We start from the raw sequence: 27,275 nt of genomic DNA, 5'->3' as shown, positions 1-27,275 counted from the left end.
GGTGCAGTCATAATATTCCTTTATGTGTACTCCATGACCACCCACACAACAGAGCCCGCTTCGCACAGCCTGCGCCGCAGGAAGCCACGTTTTTCACGCGTTCCTTACTCACCTGCAAGCACGTTAACTTGTATCTCATTAAGCTAAAGCAGCTGGATTAAAAATTGCTTCATTCTAACTAGTCGTGGAATTTACTTGGCAGTTACTGCAAAAAATGATGAAAATACTGTATTCTCTTCTGCTGGAAAAGGGCTTTCAATAGCTGACCTTTGTGTACATCGTTCAAGCGGCCTGAAAATCTTCTGGATCCGTAAAGCTCCCCGGGCGGCCGACGCGGGTGGGCTCGCCGCGCCGCCTCCGAGACGCTGCTCCGCGGTGAGCCGTGCCGGATCGGCGCGGCGTGGGAGCGACCCGTCTCGTCCCTCCGGCGCGGAGCGTGTGAGAACGCAATCCGAGCTCCTTCTCAGGGGCTGGGTCTTGCTCGAGACTCGTACTTCTTGGGCTTATCTTTTAAATACGCAAAAATCGAATTTTAGTCTGAGCAGCTTGTGAAATTCCATTAGCTGCTTCGGATGACTGGACGTTGCGATGTTGCTGTTAAGAAGCTTCACCGGTCCAGAGCGAATCATTCTGTTTATGCCTATCTCTGGCCATGCATTATTTCTGCGTTTAATATCTATTAAACATTTGATTTCAAGTCTATTTTCAGATACATTTATTGACATTGGCTTCATGGGAAAAATGCACGATAACATTGAATAACAGGCACTTCATTTGGGAAAGTTTCTGTTAAACCCTGAGAATATTGTGTTGCTTAAAAGCCTCTCTTATTTTCTTTTTAATAACTGTCAAATATGCAGGGTATTTATTTGCTGGACTTGCACTGTCTCACACCAGCACTGACGTTATAATAGAGTTGCTCTTACTTAAAACTAAATGTTTTGCCTTTCAAAGAAAATTTCTCATGAGTGTTCTTGTTAAGATGGTATTTTTTTTTTTTTTGAGAAAACTAGTTGCTTAAGAGTTAGAGTTTGACTGTGAAAGCTTATTTTGTCAAAATAACTGGAAGAAAAGGTCTTTTGCTTTAAAATTTTCCAGTATGGGCTGTGTTCTGTCTTTGGTAGCGGCACTTTGGGGATCTTTTTTTAATTGAAGCTGAGTTAAAACAGTTACGTATGTTTGAAGTGGCAGAGTTGTGCGTTGTGTTTATGTCTGAAGATATATGTGAAAACAGGCCAGTTATCTCCAGCTTTGGCTTAGTATTTCGTTCAGTTGCAGTCACATTCTTAGATGTGCAACATCAAATCTTATGCCAAATTGCATATACGTGCATACATATACAACGCGTTCGCTGTTTAATAGAGGACTGGGTAAAGTTTTGCCCTTTCTGAGGCTTTTTAAAAGAAGAAAATGAAAAACTGGCTTTGTATCCCCGTCCTTTACAACCTTCACGCTGCAAAAAGACCCCGCTGGACGTCAGGTGCCGCAGGCCGTCGGGCTCGCGCCGCGTCTGCCTGGTGGAAGCCGCGATGCAAAGCGCGCGTGGCCGTGTCCAGGACGCCTCGTGTCCGAAAAGGAGCCGCTCGGCGTCGGTGACCCCGAGGCCGGGGTCTGCGCTCGGCCCCTTCTGCAGCCGCGGGTGATCCCTCCTCTCGCACTTCCCGAATTGCAGATTAAAGGTTTTATTCCTGCAATTCAGTATTTCAGTAACACAACTGTCAACATTTTAATATATCAGAGAGCAAGTTGTGTTTTCAGAATTATGCTGCAGGCTGCTGTTCTTGGCCGTATACGACGCTGCTGCTGTTTCTGGATAACCATCATCCTTGGTACAGATTTCTGCTCGTTTAAATCCTCACTGTGGTAATTCATTTTTATAGTATCTTGTTGCTATTTAGGCATTTCCATCAACTGAGGCAATTAAAACCTTGCCGAGTTTGTCATCTTGTGATCCTATTTTTAATACTACAATTACGGAGTTTTTCTTTGTAGGTATATGTAATTTGCGACTGGAGTTCAGTGATACATGCCATGCTGCCTGAAATGTCTCATTTAAACAAATTTGGTAGCTGGAGTGAGTAGTTTTAATATGGCAAAGTAGGAGCGGTTTCTCTGAAAGCTGTGCAATATAGAGTAATGCATTTTTTATTGATTTTTACCTGCTTTATTCCAAATACTATTTTCAGCTGCTGCAACTAATAACTTGCGTAAAAACAGGACACCTAAGAAATAACTCCATACGAGAAATTATCCACGAAAGGAGAGAAGGATGTTTGTGGTAGTGACACTACATACCGTATACCTATATACTTGGGAGTTGTTATTTCCTGTGTGGTATTTTATTTTGTTGGTTAACGGTAGGTACGTGCTGGGTCTCTGTCTCCCAGTGTCTGTCCTACCAGTCACTCGGGGGTAACTGCGGATCGTATTGCTCGGGGCCTCGTTCTGCATTTCCTTCGGGGACAAAACGGAGGAAATCCGGTTTTGCTGCATTCATGGTTCTGCTGCAGATCCCATCTCCGATCGAAGCGGCGTCCTAATCTGAGGCTAGCAGCGTTTGCACGATGCTTTTACGTGTACAGAGTAGCTGGTCTCACTGGTGTTTCCTCTTTCCTCAGGTGGTGCGGGATTACAATCTGCAGCTGTTTCTACAGGAGAACTCCGTGTTTCACAAGCCGCAACCTTTCCAGTTCCAGCCGTGCGACAGTGACGCTGTAAGAACATTGCTGAGTTCTTTGGTTCATTTATTCTTGCTGTATTTCTAAGAACTTCATTATAGATGGGTGCAAAAATAGCGTGCACCGGTATCCTGGTAGGCGTTAGCCTTAGGCTGCGTTTTCGGAGAGGAAAGGGAAAGCGGACAGATTCCAGCAGATCGGCTTACGGTAGGTGGGTGATGATAACAAAACATCAAACAGGCACAACGCCAGCGTTGTCATCCACGAAAGAGCTGGATCTTTTCTGTAACCAGACTGTGTGACTAACGGTCCTGCGCTTCTCCGCTTTCAGCATATTTTATACTCAACTTTGTTTGGCTTTTGATGTGCTGTTGAGGTTCTTGAAACATTCACTATTACTGGCTTACAAATTGAGTAATGATACGCCATATAAAATGTCTGTTTTCCTCTAATTTACTCAAGGAGTATCTATAGATGCATGCAGAGCAAATTCCTGATTTAAGATGAAAACAGTTAAAATCTGCATTCCGAAATAATCTCTGAAAATATTATTCTGGGACATGCATCACTTCCGTAGCAATCATTAATGAACTGAAGTAAATCAGTGTGTGCAAATACATTTCCTAACAGTGCTTAAAAAAGTGATTGATGTCCCACCAACACTACTAGCATTATTTAAAAAAAATACCAATTTAAAACAAGTCAGATTTATAAAGAATTAACCTTGTGCAGCTTTTTTTATTACTTGAATTCATATTTAATAACCTGACACAGCTTGAGTGATTAATTTCAGGAGTTCTATTAAAGGATAGCTAATAGATAATAAGAGTGATTTTTGCCTAACAGCTCTAACACAGTTTTTCTTGTCTTTCCTTCTTAACCAAACGTGACTCTTAAGTTTTCTTCTAGCTTCTCTATATAGAGCAAATTATTTACGTAAATTTTTAGCTTGCTCGTCGTACACCGAGCAGAGCCTTTCTGACTGTGTTTGCATTGCGTTTCTAACCTTTGCCGTGTGTTCTCACCTCTGTGCAATCTTTGCCTCTAGAGTTTTAATGCAGTTCAGCTGGTGGATATTGAGCCCTCACCTGTCAGTGCTATGAGAATGACTATAGCAGAGGTATATGGTAGTACTTAACGATCAGCCTTAGACATCTGTGGTGTTACTGGTGTGCATGTGACCAGGGGTGCTAACGTTGCTTATGCAGAAGTGGCAACAGAATGCATAATATATATGTGTTTTTTTTTTTAAAAAAATCTCCATAACGAGACTTAAGCTAACATAAAACAAGAAGAAGGCAACTTATCTGTGTTATTTCTGGGGATCGGCTTCACGCTCATCCTTTGCACTTGCACAGCATTTGTAATTGATATTCTAATCTTTTAGGGGCATGAATTAAAATTTCGCAGCTCGAGATAGCGATGTGTGTAATAATTCTCTAACGTGAATGGGGAAGCTTGTCTAATGACTGGAGGCTGTTAGGATGCCCCGATGAAGTACAGTCCCATCACTAATTTAATTTTGTTCTTTTTTCCGGAGGGCTGTCACCGTGTCAGACAGAATTGTAATTCCCTGTTCTTACGGTCTTTAACATTAAAAATCAGGTGATTCTTTGACAGGGCACTTGGGTGGTCTGACAGCGTAGGTGTGCGCTGCTTGGACTGCTTGACTTGACGGTGTTTTGGAAGGTGGTAGGTGGTTCACGTCTAAAGAGGTCTCAGCACCTCAGACGCAGCAAACTTCACTGGCCAGCCCACGTGAGCTGCGGAGTTACTGTATTTCTTCTTTTTCTGAGCTTCTAGCTGTTTATACTGTAGGCAGTTTTCACAAAAACAGGAGTTGTCCAAGCTTCCTCACGATCCAAATACCGATTCTCATCCAGCAGGATCCTACTTAGAAAATTGCAGGTTACACTGTTACTCAAGAAGTGAATAGAATGAGAGGTTTTGTTCAGAATTTGGCTTTTGAATTTGTCAGCAATTCGATATTCTAATTAATTGAACAACTTCAATCGAAGAACAACTACCAAGCATTCTTTTGCCACATGTTCGCTTTGTGGAAGATATAAATTACCAGGTGGTGTTTTTGGTTTTTGTGGGATATGCATGGTTGTTTTCATACTAACGGCTAACATTGGAGAAATACGAGCAGAGTGATTTATCCGTGTAATCGAGCAGTTTAATATTAAAGCTTTCGAAGAACAGAGTGTGGCCTCTCATCAGACAAAACGCCTGATAGCGCGTCTGGAGTCCAAGCTCGGAGCGTTTTAAGTATTCCTCTGATGAAAAAGTAGTAATTGTGAATATTGTAGGCAAGATGGGTGCTATAAACAATACGGATTCAGAACCTGGATCTCCGGGAGAGGCTACGAATGCTTTTGTAAATTCTACTTTTACGTGAACTATCTGGAAAGTAGGTATGAAATAGGGTATTCAAGATTTTCGTATTTCCCCAGCGTCCCGCTAATCCCAGCTAAAATGCAGAATCTTGAAAGCACCCATAAAGAGAAATCCACTACAAAATATTTTACATCAGTTAGCTATTTTTTCCATTATCTAACAAATGTTAATGTCAAAGTAGTCTTTTAATGTTACTAAAATACTTAAATTGTTTGTGTCTGAGTTAATTTTGATTAACATAAATTCGTAGTAGTAGCAACCCTTCCAAGAAGTAGCGTGTTTTTGAAAAAAAGCTTAGCTAAGAAATAATTTATAAACTCCCAACCAGCTTTAATCCTTTCGATAAATGATTTCAGAGAATGGATTGGGCCTTTGTGAAGAGCAGGATTAAAAAAGGGGGGGAAAAAAAGTCTTTGGGCATCCTTTTGGCCTTGTAAGAAAAACGATACTGCGCGTTCTGAGCATACATTATATTTGATGTAGTGACAGTTTAATCCTGAAACATCCTCTCACGAGGAAAGTGATATTTATTAAGTCTGCGGAAATCTGTGGCGTTGAAAACACGCTGTCCCCACGCTTCGGAGATAAGCGTATCCATAAGAACAGGGCAAAACGCAAAGGAAATTAGCCAGCTTTCCTATATTTCCTGCTCGGAAAAGATTCTTTTCCTTGAACTGCGTGTTATCCCGTGAGAAAAACGAGGCCAGCGGCAAAAATCCCGTCCACCGTGCCGGAGGGCAGCGGCGCCGAACGGAGGTAGGGCTCTTCCCTGCTCCCCGGCCGCGCGCCGCCGGCGGTCCCCTTCCCTTTCGGCACCCACGTACAAAATGCAGCCGGATTTTATTTTTATGAGAGTTTACCGGTCTGGAAAACGTGCAGTACCCGTTACTTTATCACACCTTAGGTTTAGCGGGTTTCCGCTTGCGCGTGTAGATGCAGCATTTGGTCAGAGGTCCGTTTGGTTTTTCCCCTCTATTTGCGCGTTTAGACGCAACTTGCATTTGTATTTAATATTAAACATACGTAAATATTTTAAAATATCCTTAAAACTTACTTAATGTTACGTATATTTAAATATTTTAAAGTTCTTTACAGTTTTATGACTGTTTATTTTACAGCTTATAATTATTTAGCATGAATATTTGATGCTGGCTATAAATATTTAAATAAATAAAAAGTTCGTAAAATACAAACTGTTAGTGAAAAATCATCGTCATGTAAATAAGCCCAAATTAAGAAGACCAGAAAATGCATTCTGCGTGTAAAGTCGCCTGTGCTTTAAAACAGAAGCAGAGGTAGAAGATTGCTTAAAATCTAAGGTCGGAGATAACGCAGTCGTATCCGAGGTTTATACCCAAAGGTCGGTTTGGAGAAAATGTGGCAAGTTCACGCCCTGGAGTTAACGCTCCTTTTTACCGTCCGTAATTACTGCCCGAGCGAAGCCCGGCGTGATCTGCGGAGGTGCGAGCAGGGAGCACCGGGTCCCACGGGAGAGCGGCCACCACCGCCGCCGGCGGGCCGGGCCGGCGCGAGAGCCGCCTCGGCCGCTCGCTGGGAGCGGTGGCCGGAGAATTTAAAGGAGAAAACTAGGATTTGCAATTCTTGTTCTCTAATCTGAACTATAACAAAAACTTAAGAAAAAAAAAAAAAGAAAAAGTGAGGCACTGCAAACGTCACAGGCTGGCTTTATAGATCACTAAAACTGAACAAAACGTAGCAATTTAATATTCTGTTTCCCAAAAGAAAAGAAAGCAATGTCCCCCTAAAAACAAAAAAGGGAGATTTATTTCATACGTAACAGCTTTACAAGTGCTCCCTTCGCGGGTGCTTCTAACGGGGAGCGTTCCAGGCACGGCAGATGGCAGAGAACAGGTTCGGTATCTGTCGGTACCGGAATATTTTGCTGCAGATCATTTCTTCTGTGGGAATAAACCCCCTCATGCTATGGCTGCAAGAGTAATGAGTGTTTCGCAGCTCAGGTGATGTCCGACAGTCCCAGGAGCCTCTCCCTCTGTTTAGATATCCCAGAATCGTCTTTCTTGTGCTGAGGTTAAATGCAATTATTTTCTTTACCTCCCGCCTGATAGGACGTTCCTTCTCCTGCTGCACCCTGCCGTGCTCATCGCGGCAAGAAGAGATGTCACTTTGTTAGATTAAAAGGCAGAATATGGTTATTTATGCAGTAGCAGCGGTATTTGGTTGGTTTGTGTTTTTACCTTTACCGTAACGTATCATATCGTATGGATTGAGGTCTGTTTTAATCCTTCTGAGCGTAAGGAAAACCATATGTGAATATTTTGTTTTTCTAAAGCTAAGCAGTGTGGCCTGAAATGCAAGGCAGTCATAGCACACTCCTGGTTGAACTAAAATTAAATGAGTTCTACTATAATAGAAAAAAAAAAAAAAAAAAAAGAACGAGCACTAAATTTGACTCATGGTTTCCCTAAAGTTGGTGTTTTTAAGCTGTCAGTTGTGTGAAAAAAGTCATGCATATCCCATCCTGCTTTCCAAAGTGTTGATCATAAGATTGAGCTTGCAATTCAACATTGGCATGGTAACCTCTTATTTTGAACTTTTTAAAAGAACTGGCTATGCTTTTTAGGTGTGTTTCGTGTTAGTGGTTTGCATGCAATAAACGTTTACTGCTTTTTTCCTTTGTTGAACTACTATTTTTTTTGTCTCCAGCTAGAAAAACAGTGTGCTTTTAGGCTCAAGAGCCAACTTCTTCTATTTTTTTTTTTAAAAAAGTTTTTAAACTTTTAAAACTCTACATGTACAGTCTGCGTAAAGATCTAATTGCATTAAAAAGTGAATGCAAGGTGCATGTTTGTCCTTGTCCCGAAGTGACTTCTGCCCTTGTAATAACGTTTCAGACAAAACTGGAGATGCAACATGTGTCTACAGACTAAACGCAGTTGTCAGTTTAAGAAACAGCCTCGTATTGCTAGTCTCTTAAGCTCTTTACTTGGCCAGTGTCGTCTGGTATTTTCTCTCAGTGTACTGATTGAATTTTTAGCGCTAAATACTGCTTTCAGTGAGAGCAAAGCTCGGAGAGGAAAGCAGAAAGTTCATCTCCGTTGAGCTCGGGTTGTTCAGTTCTTTCTTCATTCCTTAGCCATGATAAGTGGTTTTGTCTTCCTCCTTTTTGGAAGAGAATAAATCGACCGATTGGACATCTTGCCGCTGCCTGAAGTCCGAAAGCATGTGAGCTCGCGCTTAATCTAAAGTTTTGCAGCAGAGCTGTTGAGGTAACAGGAGACCGGCAGGGCAGCGGGCAGTGCCACCGTCTGTCTCACTTGGGCAATCAGTCGTGTGGACCCAGTACTAAATTCTTCTTATTTAGACCTGGGATCTCAATCCGTGGAGATACTACAGTACCATCCAGGTGATCACTTCATTAACTTAATTTGACTCCAAGCTGTCTTTAGGACACTCCTGTTCCTCATCTGCACTTACTACAGCAGATAAATCACTGCTTTGGCTCCTCTCCTTGTACCTGTTTAAGAGGCAGCAGGTTTTTCATCCCCTATTTGATGTGCCCTTCTCACCTATCCTTTACCTGAGGATTTGGACTTCTCGCATCATCTTTGAAGTCCTCCTGAAGCACATGCTCTTCAGTGCCCATCAGCTTTCTCCTGTTCTTCTGCCTTAAAGTTCTTTCACAACCTTCTTAATTTTAAGTTCCAGCAGCTTGGTCTCTTACAGGTCAGGTGAAGTCCATTGCTGCTATGCAAGTTCCCTTGGCTGAAGGAGTGCTCCGGATCCCGATGAGCTTGAAACCTTTCTCCTTGTGCTGTCTTCTCAGCCAAGTATTCAAGTGGTGCATCTCCACCAGGCTCCCTGGTCCTGTGCAGGTTCTTGAGAGCATTTTAGAGGTTACTACTGTAGAAGTCCTTGTTTTCAGCATCTTCTCCAGGAGACTGAATTTTGCCTCTAGATCTGAGCTCTTGCTTTTGCTTGTATTTCTGGTATCCACACAGACCATGGGACTGGGCGCACTTCTTATTAACCCATTTTTGTGTTTATTCTGTAGACCTTAAAGCTAGGGTGAGGTCTGCATGGATACAATACTGCTTTATGAATAACTAATAAAGCACTCCGATCCAATAACGATTCATTTCTTTTTTCAGTATGCCCTTAGGAATAGCCGCAAGGTTTACATTCATTTTTTTTCTGGTCAAGCGCTTTTAATAAATAGATTATAAACCAAGAGCACGCTTGGGATAATGCAGAATGTTATCAAGCAATTGAAATGGAGCCTCTGTTCATTCCTAATGGAGATGAGATGCTTGGTAGGAGCGATGCCGGTGGGAACGATGAAAATTCATTCTGTTTTACAGGGGAGAGGCACCGTCGAGCAAATTTGCTCGGGCTTGTGACCCTTAAGACCCAGTCAGAAGCTGTGGAAGAGGAGCTTGTACAAAAATATTTACTCCGTTAAGTGTGGGAAAACCTGAGGTCAAACGTAGTCTTAATTTAAGGCTTGAACGTGCCTAAATAAATCCCGTGTGTTTGTGCTCTCACATTTTGCAACGTTTTAATGGGATTGTTTAATGTCGAAAATTAAAGAGCTCAAGCAGTAACGAAAGAAAAACCCAAGGATAGTATAAAGCCACTTCAGTAAAAGCAGGCAAAGGACGTACCTCCACCCCTCTTTGGCTGAGGAGTAATTTATATACCTTATTTCTATACCCTAGGGATGGGTTGAAGCATCACAGACTTCTCGGTGAATTTGCAGCTTCGGAAAGGGAGGCAGAAAGCAGCCCTGGAGCCGCCCCGTGAGCCCGTGAACGTTTCGGGCTCAGCAAACTTGAGAATAAAAGCCAGGGTCAATTTGGATTTGAAAAAAGAGTTTAACTGAAGGAAAGAACAAGCAGAAGTGATTTTTGCTTTATATTCAGCGGACTCCTCTGTTACTTCAGCATGTGGTAGCATTACTGCCTCTCCCGTAAAGGCAGCGTAATCTAAAGGCACAAAAAGCTGCCTTTCGGGAACGCTTCGGTTTGTTTTCCCCGTATCTCTTTTCCATATCCCCCTGGGCTCTACCAAATAGTGATTTTAAACTTGTCATCCTTTCTTGACACAAATCCTACCACTTTCCCCTCGTAACGTACCTGTAGCTAACGCGATCGCTTCTTCCGCGTCGGTTTGAAGCTTCTCACCGTGTCTTTCTGCTCCGCTCGCTTCCTCCTGCCGACTAACCTTGGAGTCTTCCGCCCGGAGCCGCGTTTGCCTGCCTGCAGAGTCTGCTCTGGCTCCAAACTGCGCCTCGCGTAGAAAAATCGCATCTTTTAACCGTGCGACAGAGAAGAAGAAAACCGTAAAGCCGTCATTTTTCTCCTGTGCCCTGTTGGGGCTTACGCACCGCCGGTTTGTTCGGAGTAGCACGACGCACGCTAGCTCTCCTTGACTGAAAATTCATAGGGGGGATTTTTTTTTCAGTCGCTCTCCCAAGGCTTTGCAAGATCATGTCGGCGCGAAGAGGACCGGCGGTAAACAGGAACGCGGCGTGGCGGGGGGCTGAGCTGAGTCAGGCCTCGTAGCTTCAGCCAGGGGTCTCAGCGGCGAGATTCGTGCGAGTAAACAAGTCACCCAAGGAGAGAGGGTTGTTGCTGAGGCTCCCGTTCGGAGCAGTCATTCACTTAGCTGGAGAAACCACTGAAATGCCTATTTGAAGAATCTGCTCTGCTGTGCCAGGCTTGCTTTTTGCAGACAAAATAATTTTTTTGGACAGAGAAAATGGCTATGCTGTTCTAAAATATTTGATTGCATTACAATTTGATCAAAAATTACAGAGAACGAGCCTAAATGGCCCCTTGTATGGCACCTAACCTTTTATCTTTGCTTCCTATAATGCATCTTTATTTTAGAAACAAGGTGGGTTCCTTGCCTCGTCGTTCTTCGTCTCTTTGATGCCGTGTCTTGGTGAAATAGTATTGCAGTTTCGTTCATGGGGAATTGTTTCATTGCAGTAGGACTGCGTTTGGCATTCAGTCTCACAGTAAGGCTGACTTTCCGGAGACAGCGCGTTGCAAATTCTTTTGAACTTTGATTTGCCTTCATAGCTGCTTTTCCATAACATGATATCATGACAAAGTTCGTAAGGCAGAGAGTTGTTTTTGTTGAATCTCTCTTGTTTTGTACAAAACAAGATTCCAGGCTGATAAATACAAGGTAAAGTTACCGTACAGCTAAATATTATCGTATCTGCGGAGGTAGCCCCAGGTCTACATCGTGACTCGTTCTCTTGTTGCTTTCTGTTCCAGAGTCGACAACTAGAATCGGAAACTGGAACAACCGAAGAGCACAGCCTCAACAAGGAGGCTCGGAAATGGGCTACCCGCGTAGCACGTGAACACAAGAACATCATCCACAATCAGCGGGTAGGTTAGAAAAACACTAGTTTGCTGATTGTATTTGTTGCAGCTCCCTACTGCATGAGATAAGAACTGCTGGAAGCACCAAGGAATTATTTTTGTTGTATTTTCTTTCTAGGTCACCTGCCTTTTTTTTTATTATCTTTTCTTTCTTTCTTTCTTTTTTTTTTTTTTTTGGTGGCGCACCCTCCAACAGCCAAGTTAGCTGCTCCTCAAACTCATGGGCTTGCACTAATTTATGTTATTCCCATATAAATCTGAAAATTACAAAATATAAAATACAAAATATACAAAATAGAGGGACTTAGGGCTGTATTTAGGCTAATCTGGGGCCTCGGGTAGTTGTGTTTTGGATGTTTTGGAGTGCAGGTGCAGATGCAACTACCTAGGAGTTAAGCTGTACTAGAAATGCATCCTTTCAGTGCACCCTTTCAGTCTGGGTTACAAAGTTCCTACAGCTTTTACACCAAGGCTCCTGTATTCTTGTCTGCAGAGAATCTAAACCTCTAAACTCCATCAGAGCTCAGATATGAGAGGGAAGTAGCTAACCTCTGCCTAGAGAGATCAGATACGTTACACATGCTCAGGTCAAGCCCAACTCGCTCAGAGTATATTGAATTCAGTTAAGGAGCATGTGGCTATATGGTAATATCTGTAATATTTTATAATAGTCTATGTGGTTTTGCCCCCAAACTTTGCAGGAGAAAGCATCAAACAAAAAGCAAGACCAAAATAGGTTTACCATCTTGCATGAATTCTGTTGAACCTGGATTGCTCTACAGCAACAATTAGAAGTTGTAGCACCAGGTGGAGGGTATAAACAGAGAGGATCTTAAGTCTGTATCTGAAAGATGGTAGAAGGATTCCCCTGAGAGAAAAAAGGGGGCATTCTGGAAAAAAAAAAAAAAAACAAAACAGGCACTCCCTGTTGAAGATGCACGTTGAACTTGACACAAAGATGGAACAGCCTGTCTGTTTTGTATATGTGATTAATAACATATCGATGAGTTAATTCATACTTATCACAACTTAATGTTTTCCTTTGTGTATGTTGAAGCATTTCCTTAGATTGAATTGCCATGGGAGATGCCTTTAAACTGTGTTTTGCCTTTAGTCATCATCTTTTTTCTTCTGGAATACAGTATCATCTGTTAACCTAGCATCTAATCAGATGATGATTTTTGTGAATTGTCGTAAATACTGATCGTGCAAATGGCTTATGAGCATGTGCTAACCCTGTGATGTATTTTCTTATTTTTGACAGACGCTTGAGGAGCTAGAGTGCCATGGGCCTGTGATGTCTGAGCAAACCCGCGCAGAACTGGAGCAGAAAATAGATGAAGCCAGAGAGAGTATTCGCAAGGCTGAGGTAAGAATGAAATTATTTTGGCATGTTCAGCTTCTTTCTACAGTAGGATATATATTACAGCTGTTGAATTTTGTGAGTGGAAATGTAAGCTTTTAGCATCAAAGCACCAGGGAATTTTAAGATGCTTTTTTCTTCCTTGATTTCATACCTCTCAAATCACTGAATCAACTTAAAGAAAGACTCAAGAGATTAGAAGAGCAATATTAAAAAAAAAAAATCTTCCTGATGAAGAGTGATGTAACTTACTGTGTTTTCTCCTATTGTGCAGAGATGAAAATACACACATTTTAGGGATTTTGTCTTAAGTTATATAGAGAAAAAACAATCTCTGATTTGCTAGTTTCCTTGTGCTTGATGGAGTTGATACTGGAAAGTGATGATTGTATCTCTATACTCAAGTATTTGGCTTCTAGAAGCAACTACCACATGGTGATCTGCCTTGTGCTCTAGTATTTCTTTAATATACAAATTTATTTGTAACGTAGATGAGAAAACATTTGATGTAATCTTTGTATCTCTTTGTACTTTTATTCTGCCGTGCTTTTGAAAAGGTTACAGAGGCTAATAAGACCTATTCTGGATAAAAAAATAAAATAAAAAGAGACTCAAGAGAAGATAAACTAGCTTCATATTTGATTACCAATGTTAGGTTGATAAAAACTTAATTGTTTTCATGGCCAGTGATTCAAAAACCTATTGGAAACAACAGGAACTAATCTATTAGTTTTCAGCTGAGTGGGCTGCTTAATTAAAACCGTAAAGCAAATGTAATTATTTCAGTTAAGTGCTTCTCATACTGGTAGGTACTTGGAGTACCTGATGTAATTAAGAATGTGATTTAGAGTTTGAGAGGTTAGAAGATACAGAATAGAAATATTCCTCCTACTAATGTAATAGATGTTAGCATTTTTAAAACAAATTCATAATATAATCTATTAAAAAATGTCTTAAAATGCATCAGTATTTTATCTTGAGTAACCATTTCAAACAAGCTGCACTCCAGGGTACTATAGTTAATGATTAAACATGCAAGGACAGAGAATGTGAGAAAGAAAAACAAAAGCAGCACCAGAAAGAAATAAAATGAGGAGAAGGTTCTTGCACAAAAATAGTGTAAAAGGTACGGATGAGATCAGTTCTAGAACTGAAGTACATGTTTGCAGGTCTTCGCAGAATCACAGAATGGTTGAGGTTGGAAGGGACCTCTGGAGATCAGCTAGTCCAACCCCCCTGCTCAAGCAGGGTCACCTACAGCATGGTAGACAGGGTTGCATCCAGGCAGGCCTTGAAGATCTCCAGAGAAGGAGACTCCACAACCTCTTTGGGCAACCTGGTCCAGGGCTCTGTCACTCTCACAGGGAAGAAATTCCTCCTTGCATTCAGGTGGAACTTCCTGTGCTTCGATTCCTCTTGTCCTGTCACAAGGGACAACCGAAAATAGTTTGTCCCCATCCCCTTGACACCCTCCCTTCAGGTACGTGTACACATTGATAAGATCCCCCCTCAGTCTTCTCTTCCCCAGGCTGAACTGGCCCAGCTCTCGCAGCCGTTCCTCAGAGGGCAGGTGCTCCAGCCCTCTGATCATCCTCGCAGCCCTATGCTGGACTCTCTCCAGTAGCTCCATGTCTCTGTTGTAGTGGGGAGCCCAGAACTGGACACAGGACTTGAGATGAGGCCTCGCCAGGGCGGAGGAGAGGGGCAGGATCACCTCCCTCCACCTGCTGGCAACACTCTTCCTAATGCACTCCAGGAGACCATTGGCCTTCCTGGCCACCAGGGCACATTGCTGGCTCATGGTCAACTTGTCATCCACCAGCACTCCCAGGTCCTTCTCTGCAGAGCTGCTCTCCACAAGGTCAGCCCCAAGCTTGTAGTGGTGCCTAGGGTTATTTCTCCCTAGGGGCAGGACTCTGCACTTGCCCTTGTTGAACTTCAGGAGGTTCCTGTCCACCCAGCTCTCCAGCCTGTCCAGGTCTCTCTGAATGGCAGCACAGCCCTCAGGTGTGTCAGCCACTCCTCCCAGCTTGGTATCATCAGCAAACGTGCTGAGGAGGCACTCTGTCCCCTCATCCAGGTCATTGATGAAGAAGATGAACAGGATGGGACCCAGTACTGAGCCCTGGGGGACATCACTAGCCACAGGCCTCCAGCTAGACTCCACGCCACTGATGTCGACCCTCTGAGCTCTGCCTTTCAGCCAGTTCTCAATCCACCTCACTGTCCACTCGTCTAACCCACACTTGCTGAGCTTCTCTGGGATGATGTGATGGGAGACAGTGTCAAAAGCCTTGCTGAAGTCAAGGTACACAACATCCACTGCTCTGCCCTCACCTACCCAGCCAGTCGTTCCATCATAGAATGCTGTCAGATTGGTTAAGCAGGATTTCCCCTTACTGAATCCATGCTGGCTACTCCTGATCACCTTCTTTTCCTCCATATGTCTGGAGATGACATCCAGAAGGAGCTGTTCCATCACCTTTCCAGGGATGGAGGTGAGGCTGACCGGCCTAGAGTTGCCTGGCTCCTGCTTCTTGCCCTTCTTGAAGACTAGAGTGACGTTGGCTTTCTTCCAGTCCTCAGGCACCTCTCCAGTTCTCCAGGACCTTTCCAAGATGATGGAGAGCGGCCTGGCAACAACATCCGCCAGCTTCCTCAGTACCCAGGGGTGCATGGGTCCCTCAGTACCTGTGGGTCTTAAGAAGGTATAATTAACAGAACCCAATAAATCAGTGAAAATCTGTTTGAGGAAGGAGAGAAAAGGAGAAAAACTGGCAGAACTTTATTTGTGGAGTCCTGGCAAGTTAGAGCTTTGAAGATAAGAGTTGCAATAGCCATGATTTAAGAAAGATCTCAGCAGTAAAAATTAGGCCATGTTATTGTCCGTGCCAAAATTGAGAGTATTGAGGGCTTTTGCCCAGCAGAAGGGTGGCATTTCTGAGCGTCTTAGCGAAAAGAGCTTTAGACAAAATTGCAAGTTCCCTTGGCCCACAACTACAGAAGATTAACTGAGAAGAAGAGTGCCAAGAAGTGGAAGATGTGTGCATATATCTCTATATGTATTAAAAAACAGAGAGAGAGAGAGAGAGAGAGATATGCAGGATAAGAATTAAACCCCGTTGGGTGCTGTAATAGAAAATGGTCTTTTCCAGAGGTTGAGGGATGGATAGAGCTTTATTGGGAAACATACAGGAAGGGAGGTACCTTGCCAGGAAAGTGATTCATAAAAACTATGAAGAAGAACATAAAATAGCATGCAAGTCTCCAATCTAATGAGAAATGAGTGCAGAGTAATGTACATATGTCCTAATGAGAAATGGGTGACAGAGCCCTGGACCAGGTTGCTCAGAGAGGTTGTGGAGTCTCTTTCTGTGGAGAGATTCAAGTCCCGCCTGGATGCAACCCTGTCTAACGTGCTGTAGTTGACCCTGCTTGAGCAGGGGGGTTGGCCTAGCTGATCTCCAGAGGTCCCTTCCAACCTTACCGGTTCTATGATTCCCCCTAAATATCAGGTAGTATTCAGAAGAGATTGAAAGCATGGACTTTTCTTTGAACATTTTTTTTAGAGGGAGGTATTTTGCAGTATTATTAAGTAGTAGAAAACTGAGTTTCAAAAAAGAGCATATTTTCCCATTTTTTCAGTGCTAATTGGTGCCTTGTAGTGAAAATATCCTTTATCTTTCTAATATTTAACGTACATTCTGTTTTGCAACAGAAGAAAATGCCAGGTGCTTGAGTCTAAGAAGACTCAATGGCTAACTAATTTTCTCTGACCTTTTTCTTCCTTCTCTTTTGATGAATATTTTCTACTCTATATTTCAAAGACATTAGAAATTTTTGAATGGTAGGTATGTAAACCACGTTGTGTTTGAGACTTTTATATATTGCTGCGTAAGTTATTTGTAGTGTAGAATATTTCTTAAGAAATCCCACTACATGAATTCAGTAAGCTTTTGACTTTTATTTAGGAGTGGCCTTTTCTTCTAGCTTCAGGCCTTAGCAGTCCCCACTCTTTAAAGTGGTGCTGTCAAAGTCACTTCAGGACCATTAATTAGCAAAAGAGATTTTTGCCATGTATACTATCAGTAGAAAAATAAACTATGTAAGCTTTGAGTAGAAACCTGTTTTATTTTGCAATACAACGGTAATTCTTTTCAGGAGGTAAAAGCATTTGCTGCATTCCTTTGCATTAGCGATGGCCAGATGAGGGAAAGATAACTTGCAGGCGACGAAGAAGAACAAAAAGTTGCAGTCACGACTTTTGACTGTAGACTAATAGAGGAATTGTCCTCTCTCTGAGCCACTGCACTGCAATTTGCCCAGCGTTTTTCAATTCAAGCAGCTGCTGATTTGTAAGTAAAGCAAAGGAATGAGGCAACTGATTGAGCTCCGTGATTCACAGAGGTCCTTCTTCCCTTCAGCGTTTGGAAATTTGGTGAGAGCCAACACACAGTTATTGGATCACAGAATCACAGAATGGTTGAGGTTGGAAGGGACCTCTGGAGAGCATCCAGTCCTACCTCCCTGCTCAAGCAGGGTCACCTAGAGCATCCAGGCGGGTTTTGAATATCTCCACAGAAGGAGACTCCACAACCTCTCTGGGCAACCTGTCCCAGTGGTATGATGAACGTGGTTGAGAAAGGAGAGAGAATTTTCAGCACCTCTGTGTTATTCACAAGAGGACTGGGAAAGCGGACAAAGAAAAATTACATGGGCTTTCTTTTCCTTTTGTGAATAATTTCAGTCCAGCACAACTCCTCCATCCTCACCCTGATTCTTTGCTTTTGGACAGCTCTTTTCCTATCTTCCCTGTTCCTTTGTAGGCCAAGGGAATTCAAAAGCTTTTCTGTTTAATGGCATTTGCTGGAAGAGTCTCTGTACACTGTTGGGTGCAGCTTGCGCTCTGAGCAAGGCTATGGGGAGAGGCACACGTGCACAGTCCCTGTAGCTGATACTGTTAAGGATCCTCACCACACTTGTGCCAAGAGAAGAGTGATCCTGCCAGCAGCGATACAAAGGATTTTTACACCAATGCAGTGGAGGAAAAAAAAAAGATGGAAGATGTTAAGATATTTTGAGTTGAGATTCATGTCTCAAGTACTGAGTCCAGTTCTGGGCTCCCCAGTACAAGAGAGACATGGAGCTACTGGAGAGAGTCCAGTGAAGGGCTACAAAGATGATCCGAGGGCTGGAGCACCTGCCCTGTGAGGAACGGCTGCGAGAGCTGGGCCAGTTCAGCCTGGGGAAGAGCAGACTGAGGGGGGATCTGATCAATGTGTGCAAGTACCTGAAGGGAGGGTGTCAAGGGGATGGGGACAAACTATTTTCGGTTGTCCCATGTGACAGGACAAGAGGCAATGGGCAGAAATTGAAGCACAGGAAGTTCTGCCTGAAGGTGAGGGGGAATTTCTTCCCTGTGAGAGTGACGGAGCACTGGACCAGGTTGCCCAGAGAGGTTGTGGAGTCTTCTTCTCTGGAGATCTTCAAGGCCTGCCTGGATGCAACCCTGTCTACCATGCTGTAGGTGACCCTGCTGAGCAGGGAGGTTGGCCTAGCTGATCTCCAGAGGTCCCTTCCAACCTTACCGATTCTGTTATTCTATGGAGGGTTGATATAGTTAGGAGAGTCATTAATATTTTTTAAGGGAAAATTTTTCTCTCTGAACTACATAAAAAGATTCAGGATGGATTGTATTTTCTAATCGCTTTAAGTTAAGATGGGAGGTCTGGCAATGAAGTGTGGTAGGCATTCTGTGGCTCATCAGTTTTTGACGATTTGAGTATTTTAAGCCCAAAATCTGTTGTAATTAATTTGTGTGGGATTCATGTGAATCAAGCCTGTTTTCAGGTCTAACAGTTCATTCGTTGTTACCTTTCTATCTTACAGCCTGCAAAGAAAGTGATTTATGTAATTCACAAAGTAAAACAAAATGAAAAGTCCCCCCAAAATGAGAACAATTTGCTTGTTTTACATTTGCAGCTCTTCAGTTGTTATTGAAGTCATGCTATTATAAGCTTGCTTCACACATTGCGCCGTTAAATCCTGTGTGAGTAGCCTGCAGTCTTTTGCCCTTTACCATTAAGATGAGTTTGTTATCACCTTGTTCAGGTTAAAGCTTTGCATCTGCAAAACATTGTGGATACTGTTACGACTGTAACTGGAAGAGTAAAATACTTTGTGCCGTGTCTGAAAGTTTCTAATGTTAACGTGTAGATGATATTATAAAAAAAAAAAGAAGCTGAAATGTCTCATGTGGACCTGATTGCGTAGACATGGAGAAAGCTCCATGGCCATTCTCCCACCTTTCTTTTTTTCTTTTTTTCTTTTTTTCTTTTTTTCTTTTTTTCTTTTTTTCTTTTTTTCTTTTTTTCTTTTTTTCTTTTTTTCTTTTTTTCTTTTTTTCTTTTTTCTTTTTTTCTTTTTTCTTTTTTCTTTTTTCTTTTTTCTTTTTTCTTTTTTCTTTTTTCTTTTTTCTTTTTTCTTTTTTTCTTTTTTCTTTTTTTCTTTTTTTCTTTTTTTCTTTTTTTCTTTTTTCTTTTTTCTTTTTTCTTTTTTTCTTTTTTTCTTTTTTTCTTTTTCTTTCTTCTTTTTTCTTTTTTTCTTTTTCTTTTTTTCTTTTTTTCTTTTTTTATTTTTTCTTTTTTTCTTTTTTTCTTTTTTCTTTTCTTTTTTCTTTTTTCTTTTTTTCTTTTTTTCTTTTTTTCTTTTTTTCTTTTTTCTTTTTTTCTTTTTTTTCTTTTTTTCTTTTTTCTTTTTTTCTTTTTTTCTTTTTTCTTTTTTTCTTTTTTTCTTTTTTTTCTTTTTTTCTTTTTTTCTTTTTTTCTTTTTTTCTTTTTTTCTTTTTTCTTTTTTTCTTTTTTTCTTTTTTTCTTTTCTTTTTTCTTTTTTCTTGTTTTCTTGTTTTCTTTTTTCTTTTTTCTTTTTTCTTTTTTCTTTTTTTTTCCTTTTTTCTTTTTTTCTTTTTTTCTTTTTTCTTTTTTTCTTTTTTTCTTTTTTTCTTTTTTTCTTTTTTTTCTTTTTTTTCTTTTTTTCTTTTTTTCTTTTTTTCTTTTTTTCTTTTTTCTTTTTTTCTTTTTTTCTTTTCTTTTCTTTTCTTTTTTTTCCTTTTTTTTTTGTTGGTTTGTTTTTCTCTTGAAAGGTGTTTGTGTTCCTTTTTCTTACCCGACTGGGGAATTTTCTATTCTTGATGAATTGCTCCAGTGTCAGGACATTTAAATATCAGAAGACAGAGTCATCCCTGCATGCAGTCTAGTATGACGTGAGCTGAGTCATAACCTCTTAGCAGTCTTAGGCCTGGTCGGGGTACAGGACACAAACTCCGGTGCTGCTCTTGGAAGCGTTTCCCACCGTGGACATCTGCGAAGCAGCCACCTGGAGCTTTTCTTTTTACCAGGCAGTGAGCCATCAGAGACATATCCCAGAATGAAGTTGTGGTTGATAGCACAGTCTACAGTTACTATTCAGAGGAGAAACAGATGTACAGCATGGGCCTAAGATGGAGTTTGCAGTTGCCCACAGCAAATCTATATGTGGATTATCACCTGAAAAGTAGAAGATACACATTGGTAACTTGGTTTCTCCAGGATGTGTTGTCCAGATACCTATTAATCGCTTTCCCCTCTTCCTCCGAGACCCTAAATCCAATGAGATCTAGCATTTTAGAGGAACTGTGGAAATCTGTTGTATATATGGCATATGCTGATGTTGTATATATGGCAATATACTGATTAAGCACCAAGGGTGTGGGTGCAGGCACCTTTTGAAGGAACAGCGAAGACATGTAGCAAAAATGCACCTGTGATGACATTTTGCAGAAACCTGGTTACCAGTGAGTGTCTCCCACAAGATGATATAGAGCCTGAACAGAAAAACTCAAGAGTGGCACGTTTACAACTCAATGATTAATCTTTATTCCCCCGTCGGTGATAGAAGGTGTTTTTCCCGGTTTTCTTTCTCACGAGCAGATTAAAGTTTGGGGAAAATACTGCTTACGCCAGCTCGCTCCTGTGCAATCAATATATGAAGAAGATAAATGACGACTGTAGTTGATAACCGTTTTCTGTGTTGTTCTTAAATATGAGAAGTTTTGTGCCGGTCGGAAAGCTTTTAACCACAGTTGTATAAGGCATCGTGAAGTATTCTGCCTACGTTGTGATACGGGCAACCACTGAAAGCAGAGGGTGCTTATTTAAATCGGAGGTGGCAGAATACAGGCATCATCCGTAAACGAGATCGGCACCTTTGAAACTGTATGGCTGTGAAGCAGTAATCTGACAAAATAAATTATTGCTGTTGCCCCTTTTCACTTACTCAGCCAGCTTGGGTAGCTAAACTACAACTTTGGTATTTTAAATGAATGTTTTTGTGGCAATGGTAAGGAAGCTTGCTGGGTGTTTTATAGCTTTTAGTTCAGGCAGTTTGATAGACCTGATTTTCCTTGAAATAGCTTTCCATTTCTCTACAGCCCGTGTCCCTTCATATTATTCGATGAGTAGTGGGCGAAAAGATACTTGTAGTCGCCAAAGGATTTTATCTTTAAACTATTGGAGAGGAAAAAAAAGTATGACATCCCCTGCTCCGTGGTGCAGAAGTGAGGGGAATCCTTTCCTTCAGCCTGTCTCCTGGCCTCCAGAAAGAGGTTACCTGAGTTGTTCTTCCTCTCAACTTACTCTGTCTCTCCCAACTACTGACCCTGATGCTTTGATTGCCTCGTGTGAGTATCGCCAAGGACTAGCGACAGTCTTAGGGCTGAAATAATTTTTTAATGGTGACGGGAGATTTCCCATTTGTGCTAAGGTCTGCGTTCTAGGCAGGTCTTGGGGCCTCCACAGTAATTAATCTTATTGCCAGTTAATTATAGGGGGATGCATTTCATCTCAATTAGGACATCTACAACCATCAAGAGAGTGTTTGTACCAGATTAGATTTGATTAAGGCTCATTATGCTGCTGTTTACTTCATTTGATTAGTTCAGAAACCAAACATTGCTGAGGTCCGTTTCTAATTGTAAACTGGGGGCTCTTCTCTCCTTCTCCTTATATTTGATTGCGAATATTTATTACGACGCTGTGGGGCTGGGTCTGTTCGCTCGCTGAGCTCCCATTGCATCTTTGGAGCTAAGCTATTAATCATATGCTGCTTGTGGACCTCCTGCATCTCAAGGAGATGCAGCTAGTTTTCAGCGATCGGCGTGTTACTTGGGTGTTCTTGCAGCCGTACCTTTCTGCTTGGTGCTGTAAGAGGTGTTATTCTCTGCTCATAAGAAATGTGAGAAAATCTCATTCCATCTGCTTCACCTCCCCCCCAAAAAAATAAATAAATAACGGAATGGAATAAGGCTACCGACAAAAAAGTTTAGTTTGTAAAATGTCACGTCTGTGGCTTTGCTCAGGCAACATATGCTTGGGAGCATCGTGCTAAGCAAACAGATTGTCTTCTCCGTACGAAACCTGGATGAGTCCTTCCGGCTAGTCACACTGAGCCTGGAAATAAATAAATAAATATATAACCCCACGGTGCCTTTTGACATCCACAGATCTTGAATTTTGAATGTGTTTCGTGGCAAGCAGTTTACTGGGGACAACTGGACGGAGAAGAGTTTTGTTGTCGAAAACGGGTATCATCAGAGCCTCGAAGTCGTGTGACGGTGTTATCAGCTATATGCAAACCTGTCATCGTTCTGGCTGGAATGGGGCAAAAATTGAATTACTGTGTTTGAGAATTTTTGCCCAGAAGTAATACGTTTTAGGAATTATTTTTCAGGGACTTTGCTCTAAGTCAGCAATTTGCACGCTCTGCAGTATTCTCAGGTCCTGCTTAAGTATTTCACAGTATAGGTTTTGACAGTCTGGTCCAAACAGTGAGAAAGGAAGTCCTTAGGAGACTGGGTTGTGTAGATTGCTGATAATAATAAAGAATATTTGTTCATTATTTCATTTGTTCAACAGAGGAAGGTATTTTGCAGGATGAAGGGGCAGGAAAAAACATGGAAATGTTTTGGAGCTAATGATGAAAGACAGTCCTACAAAAGCCTGGAGGAAATACTCAGTTGAAGAACTCTGCTTAGTATATGTGTTAGAGAGCCCTGTGTACTCTAAAACTAGGCGTTGTATATGGAGACAGATGGATAAGTCATTCTGAAAACACCCTGCAAATAATAATCATAAATTTAAATTTGGTGGATATGAAGAATAATTGCAGTAGGAATTATTTTTCATGATATCTATCATACCTGTTTTTCATAAAGGGATTGAGAATTAAACTGGGCTGCAAGAATATCAATGTTTGTTTTGCAGATTTTTCTTACAATTTTTTTTAATGCATTTTTTTCCACCTTCTTTTGAAAAGTGGATTTCACTATAAATCCAGTTTAGTTTCTTAGACCTATGGTTTGAATGCAGCGCTGTTTTCTAAGAATCGTTCAGCTTGGAAGGAACCTTGGGACATCTCTAGTCCAACTTCGGCTCAAAACAGAGCTAACTTCAAAACCTCTCCAAATTTTCTGGTGGCTGTGAAAGGTTTACAACATTTTTCGGTGTGTTCAAAACCAGTATTGCTTCAGAGGAGTGCACCCGTCGGAGAAGGAGGTTAATGAATGTATGCACAGGCACATCTTACGTACGCTTCATCTCCCACTTGGGGGCTTTGGGTAAGCGCCTTTCGGTCCAGTTACTTCTAGCCTGAGAAAGGCTTAAATCCTCCGCGACCCCGCTTGCAGCCGCTCGCGCATCTCCCCCTTTCCCAGCAACTGCTGGCCGCGTTCAGGGATCTTTAGTGTTTTCATAGTTGCGATCTTAGGCTTGAGCGTGGGAAAAATAATCCCTCTGGTCGGGCTCTTCTCGATGAATAACTTGGCCGTTTTTTTCTTCACCTTGGTGTTCCCCCTGCCCAGCCCTTCCTCCTACTTAAAAAAAAAAAAAGAAAAAAAGAAAAAACTTGACGTTTTAGTCTTACCTGCTTCTTGAATCTCTGGCGCAACATGATCTTGAGTTACTGCATTGCAGGTTCGTGCTATAAACCTGGAGGTACTGCTAGACTCCCTGTTTCAAGGCTGAATGCCTTGGGAATTTTTTTTTTCCCGTGGCAGGTGTTTTTGGCATGGCTTTCCACCCCGGATGTGTTTTATGGCAACAGGGCAGTGGAAGTTTAGTTGCGTGGATTATTTGCTCACGCATCCTTGCTTTAACATCATTGGATTGCCAATTAAAACTGATTTGCAGGGGGCGGTGAGCAGGGATTTGCTTTGGCTTTGGGCATATTTGCAGCATTCCCATAGCTGTTTTTACTGTACTCAAACTCACTTCCACCTCTTGCTATGCAAATAGCTGTTCATAGTGGCTGTTGGCTGAGCTGAAAAAGAATTACAGTGGCCCCAAAATTGTGTAATATTGTTTATTATTTAAAAGCATGGTTTCATTTTTTTGTTTATATTTAAATCATTTTATTAAAAAAAAAACCCTAAAATTTAAGCAAAAATGTTTCTAAAAGGAAAAAACAGAATAACATCTTCTCAGAGGGTTGAGCCAAAACCTTTCTCGCAGTGCTTTCTTTTCAGCCAGAACAGTTTGCCGAGTGAGACTCTCCCCCGTGCTCGGGATGCTCCGAGCTCGGCCGGCCCCGCTTCGCTCGCTGAGCTCGGGGCGCGTCGTTCGCGTGAAGCAGAGCCTCGTCGCTTCACCCATCGCTGGCCTGCGGGACGGATGCTGCCTTTCCGAGAACCGTAGAGGGGGGAGACGCTTATTCCGTTCGCTGACACGATCCCCAAAGCTGGAAATCTCTCTAGGATTTTTGCTTTGGGACTTTCTCCTGTTCAAGGAGCGCGTTGCTTGCGTAAATATTTACAAAGTCCAAGCTGCAGCCGGGGCCGCGCTGACTTTAAAGGCGTTCGGGAGTTGCTCCATGGGCGCACGAGCGGTGTTTACAGCACGTGTAAATCATTCACCCCGTGAGCGCTTGAATGGAGAAGCGGAAACTTCTGGCTGAGCAGCTTTGGCCTTCCTCATGGGAAATGTTTTGCAGGCTCCTCCTGTCCTTCCCGGTACCCAGCTGCGCGTGAGAGCGTGCGCGACGGCACGTCCGCGCAGCGAGATTAATTACACTTGATAAGTTCTCATCTTTAGGAGTTTCATCTGCCCTTCGAAGACCACATTCGTTCGAAACAGAAGTTTAAATAACCTCCCTCAAAAGGTAGTTTCATTTTTCGGAGCAGGTTTAAAGCCCCCCGACGCTTGCTTTGCCAGTGAAAACGTACCTGCGCTCGGGCGCGCAGCTGAACCAGACTTGCACCTCAAGCTTCGCATTTGTTTTCTGACTTATCTTCTTAATACACAAGTAACAGCGATAAAGCGCAAAGTCCTGTCGAAACCAAGAAAAACACCAGGATCGTTTGAGAGCAACCCGAGCGCCGATTCTGGAAATGGCAGAACGCGCCGTCTCCGTAACGCGACAGCTTCCCGTGCCCTCCGGCGGCCCCGCCGCGGGCGAGCAGCCGGGCTGCGCGCGCCGCGCCGCCGCGTCCCGCCGCCTTCGGCCGAGCGGCGCGTCGCGCGTCCGTCCCCAGCTCAGATTGCCCGGGCGGCGGCCCCGATTCGGGAGACGTCGTGAAACCCTGGCTTTTCGGTTTCGTTGCGTGTAAGGTGTGTTTTCATTGCGGCAACGAACGAAACGTAATCTTGGCAAGAATTCTGATTTTTTTTTGTGCGTGTGTTTTGTTTCCTCAGATAATCAAGCTGAAGGCAGAAGCGCGGCTCGATCTGCTGAAGCAGATCGGAGTGTCGGTGGATACGTGGCTGAAAAGCGCCATGAACCAGGTGATGGAAGAGCTGGAGAGCGAGCGCTGGGCAAGCCTGCCGTCGGTGACCAACAACGGCTCTTCGCACCTGGTACCGTTGCCGATGCGTTAAACCGCTCTCTGTTTCCCCCGACTCTCCCCTAGTAGCAACTCGTATAGACTAAAACACGGAATAGCAGGTTTATTTTGCCGCCTCCCCGCAAAGAAAAATGTCTGCTGTGCAACTCCCAAAATTTCCTGCAGCGTGTGCAGAAGATAACTGAAACCCAACTCGGGGCACTCTGAAGTTGGTAACGGTTTTTATACTCTGTTGTACACGAGGTCACTCACATTTGTAACGTATGTAGCTGATTTGCAAAATAGGCCAGAGGCATCTCACATATGCAGCTTGGAATTCATTCTCAGAAACGTTTAGCTTTGAAGAAAGCACATTTTTATATGAATCATAGAGGGATTGCAGAAAAAAAATAAATAAACTTGCTTCCCCCCCCTCCCCTCAACTCCGGAAGAATGAGATCTTTCAAAATAAACACTAATAGCTGAATCAAACAGCTGCCTGAACCAAGAAATCCTATTCGAAAAAACAGGAAGTACTAAAAAAGCTTGGGTTTTTTTGTTTTGTTTTGTTTTTTCCCTACATGGCATGCAATGCTGAGTTGTCACCTTTGGCAGTAAAACTAACCAAACGGTTGCTCTTTCCTAGTAACCAACAAAAATAAAATTCCTAAAAGCTTAGTCAACTTGCCTCAAACAAATTTTAGATTTTTGTGTGCCTGTTTAGCACGTGGCAGAATGCTTAACAAAATTCAGAGGCTTTTATGGAGCCTCAGTTTGCGTGCGGATACTTTTTTTTTGTTGTGGTCTTCATATTCTGCTAAAATTACTTAATTCACACCTTTTTAAAATGTTTTTAACAAACACTTCTGAGCCGGAAGCTGTACATTTTATGTGTAATGAAGCTTCTGGGGAGTGTGAGCTGGTTTCCCATTGCGTTGCAAATGCTTTGAGAAGATCGTTCTTCAGCTGGCCGTCTACAAGAAGCAAAATGTCCATTTCAGTAAGGATGCAGTATTTACACCCCCAAAAGCCTGCTCACTCTCATGTATTTTCACATTTTCTTACCCATTACTGGACAAACACTAAAGAGAGAAGTGTTTTGCTGGCAAACCCTTACAGGGGAAGCCTGCTTTGAACGTACAGGTTTTTTTTCCATCTATGTCAACTTAACTTTACTTCAAAAAAGTGAGCGAGCAGTGAATGGGGACTCAACAAACGCTTCCTGAAACCACTCTTTGCTTTCTTCTGGTCAGGATGTGGGGATGTTTCTTCTAGGATGTTAGATCCAGAGCTTGAACACATTGATGGTGATTTACAGTAAGTTTGTTGTAATCGCTGCTCTTTGTAGTCCATCTCTGGAGGCTTCATTCCCTGGTTAATAGGATAATTAGAGATTAAAGTTGCAGTAGGCAGATCCAAGTTTCATACTTATCCAAGCCCGGAGGGAATCTTGTGCTCCGGTTCATTTAGATCCTTCCTAGCTGTGAGAGATGAGGATATGCCACATAGCTGTGTAGAAATGTGTTTTTTCCTCCTCCTTTTCCTCCTCCTGCTCCACCTCCTTCAGCTTCCTGCTGGGTTCCTCCCACTGCCTTGCTCTCTGTCCC

At 42.4% G+C, this 27,275-nt stretch overlaps 1 protein-coding gene across 1 annotated transcript in view; it reads left to right on the top strand.

Annotated features, from left to right (window-relative positions):
* Positions 1–27,275, top strand: part of FCHSD2 (FCH and double SH3 domains 2) — a 140,850-nt gene that overhangs the window by 103,134 nt on the left and 10,441 nt on the right. Inside the window, exons 10-13 of the mRNA XM_062578343.1 lie at positions 2,619–2,714; positions 11,345–11,461; positions 12,720–12,824; positions 25,541–25,702. Coding sequence (XP_062434327.1) covers positions 2,619–2,714; positions 11,345–11,461; positions 12,720–12,824; positions 25,541–25,702 — 480 coding nt within the window. The remainder of the gene's footprint in view (positions 1–2,618; positions 2,715–11,344; positions 11,462–12,719; positions 12,825–25,540; positions 25,703–27,275) is intronic.

Source organism: Rhea pennata, chromosome 1 (assembly GCF_028389875.1).
Source record: "Rhea pennata isolate bPtePen1 chromosome 1, bPtePen1.pri, whole genome shotgun sequence".
NCBI lineage: Eukaryota > Metazoa > Chordata > Aves > Rheiformes > Rheidae > Rhea > Rhea pennata.
The sequence above is the reverse complement of the archived record's forward strand: the minus strand, read 5'-3'. Positions and strand labels throughout refer to the sequence as shown.